This window comes from Cyprinodon variegatus, unplaced genomic scaffold (assembly GCF_000732505.1).
Source record: "Cyprinodon variegatus isolate N-32 unplaced genomic scaffold, C_variegatus-1.0 Scaffold1109, whole genome shotgun sequence".
NCBI lineage: Eukaryota > Metazoa > Chordata > Actinopteri > Cyprinodontiformes > Cyprinodontidae > Cyprinodon > Cyprinodon variegatus.
Window position 1 is genome coordinate 228,550 of NW_015151562.1, and position 7,109 is coordinate 235,658.

At 36.3% G+C, this 7,109-nt stretch overlaps 1 protein-coding gene across 1 annotated transcript; it reads right to left on the reverse strand.

Annotated features, from left to right (window-relative positions):
* Window positions 1–2,789: 2,789 nt before the first annotated feature.
* Window positions 2,790–6,896, reverse strand: LOC107101528 (ribulose-phosphate 3-epimerase-like). The gene is made up of 6 exons (XM_015400477.1): window positions 6,702–6,896; window positions 6,295–6,374; window positions 6,070–6,209; window positions 4,323–4,457; window positions 3,083–3,169; window positions 2,790–3,004 (listed from the first exon to the last, which is right to left on the reverse strand). The coding sequence occupies exons 1-6, from the start codon at window positions 6,893–6,895 to the stop codon at window positions 2,882–2,884; spliced, it is 759 nt and encodes a 252-aa protein (XP_015255963.1). The 5' UTR covers window position 6,896; the 3' UTR covers window positions 2,790–2,881.
* Window positions 6,897–7,109: the final 213 nt, after the last annotated feature.

Here is a 7,109-nt window from a genome sequence, read left to right on the forward strand (position 1 = left end):
AATAATGTAAATGCTATCAAAGCTTTGTGTGATGGGTAAAATTATATTTCCCAGGAGCCTAAATTACACACTTTACACAAAGGACTGAGAGGAATATCTTATGAGAATATATTATCAATCAAAATGTAATAATGTGAATGGATATAACAAGAGATAAATGAGTTATTTTAAAAGCAAACATAATGTATAGCAAACATATATGTATATATATGTAAATATACAGAAAGAAAATTTTAAACAAAAAACTGAACTTGACCCTGTATAGTATGTTTTCAAATGTAATATAGATTTTAAGTATTTGCCTTCATCAGAGGAAGTTAGAAAAAAAAAAGGTAGATGCTTTTAAGGATGTATTGATACAAAACAATTTTGAAATCGATGATAGAGGAGACCCTCCAGTTGGGTTAAATCCGCTTTTACTTTACAAAATCCACTGTGAGGTCATCAGCCACTCAACACAGAGGGTCTCTCAGATGATTTTTATAATGAAGATAATCGATAAAATGTATAAACAAGACACAATTTGATATAAACGTATTAGTCTGGAGTCTGTTTAAAGCCCTGAGGTAAGAGGATGAATGAGTACATTTATTTTCTAAGTTCTCCCCCAGAAGTAAAATATGATCACCTCAATGCAAATTATTTGACATGCATCTAAATAAACTGTTTATAAAACAGCTTCATGTCAAAACAGTTTTGAGAGTCTCAGAAACAGTTTGCCCAATAAATGGAATACTGGACCACATTTCTTCCCCTTATGACGGAATGGGTTGCAGAGCAGCAGTCTCAACAGAGACCCTCAGTCTTTTTTTCAGTGCAGTATCTGTTCATTAGGGTCAGATTTAGTGAGTTTCTACAACTGCATCTTCCCTAGCTGAATCTGAAAGCTTTGGCTTTGTTCAGAAACAAACAAGTATTGGCTCTGATTAGTGTAAATCTGAGGAAAAACAGTGACTGAGAACAATGCAGTGCTGTGATTCAAAATAAAGTAAAAATCAAGGTGTTGAGCTATAACAATAAAGTATGGAGTTAAGGTGAAGAACGTTGTGAACACTGTCAGGCAGGGTAATGTAGCACTATTCTAGGGGGCTAACTCAATGAGGAAAATATCTCAAAAGACACTGAAAAAACTTTGACTTGGAATGGATGAAGGAAACCTATGTTAAACCTCTGGAATGGCCGCGGAGCTTCAACCTGTGGAAATTTTACGACCCAGGGTTAAAAGCCTAATCCCTGCTATAATTTGTTAGATGAAAAGTTGTGCAATAAAATGTATTTAGCTGTGACTTGAAGGAAATATGTATTTATTTAGCTTTGAAGATACTAAAATTGATCTGTAAATAACCCAATTTTTTTTTCTCTTAGATGGTATTAAAGTTGCATGTTGCATAATCAGTCCCCCAATAAAAACAAATGAATTCCCCATATGACATTCATTATCACAGCTTGATATAAACCTCTGATTGGAAGTGGATTTGATTATATCTTTAGCAGAGGGCCGACTGCATATCAATACACATGAAGACTTTTCATTCACGGAAATTTGCTGTCATGTTTAGGACTCCCCCCGCTGTTCTCTTAAAGCATTTTACATAAGGTGACAAATTTTATGGTTAATTTCAAAGCTTACATTTATCATCTTTGGGCTAAAGGTTAATCAGTTATCTATTAGAAATAGTCACATTTCTCTTCATATTTAAAACCGTCTGTTGAACTTAAAAAGGGACGTAGTTAGTGGCAATTCTAACAATAAGCACCTGTTTAAAAAGCTTAATTGATGCAATTTGTCCACATGCACATTTCAATGTCTCATATCATAACATGTTCTTTTCCATTTCAGCTGTTAGTTTTGCATCTGGGAGTCAACCTTGTAGATTTCTTATGAACTTCTACCTCAAAGAGAACATTTCTCCTTCCATGACGTTATGTTTCCTCACCATTATCTGTGAACTTATCTCATTGTTTGTAGATGCATTGTAATAAATTGAGCTCATGAGAGTGAAACTTGCTTTCTGAAAGTCTGCCTGTCTTGGTGTTTTATTTTTTCCACACCTCTGGTCGTGAAAATTACCGGATGATCGGATTTTGATTATTTGGATGTGTGAGCAAAGACTTTTGGTGTATATTAGGATATCTACAATGTTAGGTCATTAAATTATCAGAAAATTGTCATTTTTAACTCTTTGGATATACAAGGTTATTTTGAGACAGGACTGCCTGAGGAAATTGAGCTGCAACTTTTTCTGGTGAGTTTTTAATAATTTACTGTGAAGGTTAGCTTAAAGAAGTTGGGTGATCATATTCCAGGTGACTGTATAATAATCACAGTAGGTCCATAAAGACTTCATAGTTTTTAATCTGCAAAAACAATCCTGTGGAATACAGTATTATACAATCCATTTAATCAGTAGCACACTCAGTAAATTGAGATGTTAACAAAATGGAGAACAAACCATAATCTATTTTCTTTTAGGGGATCATTATTCTAGATGAAAAGGAAACAAAAAATAACCATTCCAGCTGAAGGATTGCTAAAGCTGCTTCTCAGGCCATTTTGGTTTAAGACTGAACCCTGGAATGCTTACGGAGTTTATTGGCAGAAACATTAGCCTCAATCAGGAGTTGCTGAAACGAGGCTCCATTAAACTGACCAACTTCTGGAAGGAGTAGTTAAAACAGGTGTGACGCAGCTTCAATAAAGTCACACTGATTGTGTTTTTGGCCGTTGACAGTCAAACAGAAGCCCCTCGCTCAGACTGTGACCTATCAACCTCTTTTTGTCTCACAAATGTCCATGTTGAGTCGTTTCCTCCGGCTGCTACGGCTTCTTGTTGTGAGGGGCGGGTGCAACATCCCTGTTGACTTTCATGAACACAACCTGTCAACGGTCCAGCGAGCGTTTCTGAATAGCTTCGGACACCGCTGTGCGCAGGAGGGCAATGACAGAGCGAGGATCGTCACTGCCGATCACAGCACTGCCTGACACGATCATGTTAGCTCCTGCCTGTGGGAAAGGGTGAGCATTCACTTATTACTACAGGTTTAAGCTACTCAATGATTTTCTAATATTTGCATCATTTACCTCTGCACACTTGTGAATAGTGTCAGGACCGACGCCTCCGTCTACTTCAATGTCTAATGAGGGAAACTGACCACGCAGCCAGCTCACCTGGGTGATGCACACAGCAGCAGAGAAAAGGTCAAGCATATCTGACAACATTTTAAATCAGATAAACTGAAAACGAAGCTGTTTTGAGATCTGTTGCAATGTTTTTTTCAAACAAACAAAAATATTAGTAGATAGCAACTAATAAAAATTATATTCTCATACATTAGATTTAATAACTGAGAGTTTATATGTTAGCTTTCAGATATTGCTTTAACACCATCGTGTCATCGACATCAAGGGTCACCCTTTCAGATAAAAAGCACTCCAAGAACACCACAAAACACCTGCTTCTCAGGGGATGATTTGACAGAGTCACCTTCCAGTAATCACAATTTACACCACATCAAAGATTGTTCTCTGTATCACACGTATTGCTAAAAATACATACTCACATGTGGCATTAACACAGTAAACCAGAGCTAGGGCAAAGCCTTCACATTCATCTATATATAAAGAAGCTAAACTGTTGTCAAAAACACAGCTTTAAGGTTTTAGTGAAAATCCTTTTCAACAATTACTGTTTAAGAATGAAAAAACCTTTGCTTTTAAAATGTTATATTTAAAGTGAACTTTTATGTTCTGGAACTATTGGGATCATCCATAGGGCTAAAAAATTTCACCATTCGGGGTCAGAAAAAGTGCAGGAATTGGTCTGTTAGTTTCAATTGAGACTTTCTTGCATGTTGCCAAAGATCTCTTTGTGAGCCAGCAGAATAACGGTACTAGAACCACCCTATGTTTAGGACGGTCCAAACCTGCTTCCCAAACCGTTTAAGGCTTTGAAATTCTCCCTCACAAATTTCAGATTGAAAAAGCCATGTTTTTCCAAGTTATTTTAAGGAATTTTGATTAAAGCTATAAAATGCAAATATTTTATGCATCTAGGTGCAGCATAAAATCTTTGGACCTAAAGAAGCCCAGATAGATAAGATAGATATTTTTTGCAGTCCAGCCCTTTGTCTGCATAATTAAGGAAAGTGTTTGTCATAGTTAAGACACCTCTGGCATGGATTCTAAATGGCTCCCCCTGGTGGTTCTAGTGATATTGACATTTTAAAAATTCCTATGCCAAGTTTATAGCTTAACACTAAAGCATATTACAACCCTAATTGTGACCAATAATGAAAAGATAATGTTGGTTACATTTCTTTACCTTAGGCATCATGTCCTCCATGAACTTTTGTCCTCCAAAACCAGGTTCCACTGTCATGACCAGAGCCATGTCGATCTGATTAGCCCAAGGTGCCAGTTCTTCCACTGTGGTACCAGGCTTTATCGCCAACCCCACCTATGACAAAAGGAAAAAATTAAATATCAGCTTTAATTCCATTATCACAAGCCTGAAAAGGAATTTACGAAAATGTCTTTTAAAGAATTTTAATATTTATTCAGACTAGAAAAGTCCTTTTACCCATTAATGTGACCCAGAACAAAAAAGAAGACCTTTATTTTATTGTTTGCTTTCAGGTTTTACTGTAAGCAAGTGGACGTTAAATTCTACAAAAAGCATGTAACGATCGTTGCTCCCACTGGAATGAAGGGACATGGGTAAGATACAGCTCTACTTTAAGAAGGAGGAAAACTATTCCTTCATGATGCACCTCTTTTTGGGTATTTTTGTCGTTATTACATCTGCAAAATCAAAAGTGTCAACAGCTTATTCAATTCAGGTTTTGAGATGTTTCATTTCTAATTGTGAAATATTGTTGGAGGATGTGCCTTACGAGCCAAAGGTTTTATGTTTTCTGTATGTGGATTAAATTGAGGTGTGTCTCAGTTCAGTAGCTTGGTCTGGATCAGGGTTTGCTTTAGAGTGTATTCACAACTGCACCAAAGGTCTGGACCAAAGACTGGTGAGTTAAAACCTGACCAGAAATGGAAATAGTGAATAAACCCTATCTTAATAAATGGTGCCTGCAGAAATAAAATGAAATGAAATACAAACTTATACCAGAGACTAAAAAAATGCATTTATTTTGTTTCATTTCCTGCAACAGTTTCTTCCCCACTGCCATCAGACTGCTGAATTGTTGAAAAAAACGCTAAATCAAGTCACAGACTCTGCATCACACTGATAACACCAAACCAAAAATACTGCTTATTTGAACTATACACATTTAATGCTTTGAACTTCCACATAAATTAGTTTTTTGCACCCTGTTTTTTTATTCCACATTGTGTACATTTGTTCACTTTTTGAAATGGAAATTAATTATCTGAAAAGCTGTACTAAGTGAAATTTTGTATGGTTTTGTATATATATATATATATATATATATATATATATATATATATATATATATATATATATATATATATATGTGTGTGTGTGTGTATATATATATACTTTTTTTTTGGAGTTATATATAAATATATATATATATATATATATTTTTTTTTTTTAACATGATAACCATTATTATAAGCCTTTATTTCGGGTAATATTATGTTTAGTAGTGATATACTCTAGGAGAGGGAAAATACTTTAATACTGTATGAAAATACATAATGAGAATTAACTAAAAGCACTAGAAATGTGTGCCTTATATATTATAAAACCAACATACACGAAAAGCATTGGAGAAAAGATGCAGATTTTTTCAAGCTCTGACTTTGCAGTTTCTGTAATAAGACCCATATACTGATACATTTTCTCTTAAGTAATAAACTAAACCAATTTGAATGAACTTTTAGTTTAGAGTCAATGTATGCTTACAGAGTATACATTTAACTAGGAATATAAATCACGAACAAGGGTTTGGATTTCTGGTAACACATAGTAGGCATTAAATAGTGCAAGTTTATTACCATAAATTAAAGTATTTTTGAATACTATTATAAGACACATCTGAACTAAATGAAAATCTGCAGACCCATTGTCTCTGATTATGATCTCTAACCTTCATGCCGCTCTCCTTTATCTCCTTGATGAGGTTTCCAGGGTTGGTGGTGGCCTCTAAGTGGAAGGTGTACTGGTTGGCTCCTGCTGCAGCCATCGGCTTCACCCACTGCTCTGGTCGGGACACCATCATGTGCATGTCTGCAAGGATGTGAGAAGAGTGGAGCACATTTAGAATTATGTTCATCATTTGATATTGCATGTTCTGGGATGACTCCCTTCTCACCAAAAAAAGGGTCCTGGCCTACAGTCTTCCTCAGACATTCTACCATGGGATGTCCAAATGTGATGTTGGGGACAAAGTGCCTGAAAAGGTCAACAGAAACAGCTGTTGAGCAATTTTCCAATACTGCCTCATCAACTGTGAATTTAATCAGATCCTGGAAAGCAGGGGTTACCTATTAAAGATAAAAAGGAAGGTTAAAGTCTAAAGTAGGCAATACTATATTCTAAATGCTTTTATATGTAGATTAAAAACTCGAGAAGTGACACTCTTAGAAAACTCACATTTAACGGCTTAACTTTTTATCTGCTAACTTAGCTTTCTGATGTTAGCCAACTTCTGCTCTCAGAGCTTGTGTTTAGCTTGTTAGCTATTAGCATGCTCGCTAAGGAAGCCCGGGAGAAACTGACCCGTCCATAACGTCCAGGTGCAGATAGTCCGCCCCGCACTCCATCATCCGGACACACTCGCTGCCCAAACAGGACAGGTCGCTGCTCAGGATAGACGGACCTATCTTCGCACTGTATGCCATGCTGTGCCTGCTGTTGGTGGGATTTGCCTGCAGCCGCGACAGGCGAAGTACGAGTCTACCTAAGCGTAACATGTTAGAGCTTCCGGTTAGGACCTTCAAAATAAAAGTGGGTGGTCACAGCGGCAACTACTGCCCCAACCCCAAGTTTTTAAACCACATTTTGTGATAAGGTGAGGTAATAATAATACCACTTACCTAACAAAAGTTTTCACAAGTTTACATCTGTCGGGTTTTTTTGTTTGTTTTTTTCTGCTACAATACAATCTATACGGAAGACGATTAGGGC

What these genes read in the sequence shown, in the direction of transcription:
- LOC107101528 (XM_015400477.1), bottom strand. Translation starts at nt 6,895, where the DNA reads ATGTTACGCTTAGGTAGACTCGTACTTCGCCTGTCGCGGCTGCAGGCA. An exon ending in TAAAGGAGAGCGGCATGAAG is followed by an intron (nt 4,458 to 6,069) that starts GTTAGAGATCAT and finishes CTTTTGTCATAG; the next exon opens with GTGGGGTTGGCGATAAAGCC. An exon ending in CTATTCACAAGTGTGCAGAG is followed by an intron (nt 3,005 to 3,082) that starts GTAAATGATGCA and finishes CCTTTCCCACAG; the next exon opens with GCAGGAGCTAACATGATCGT.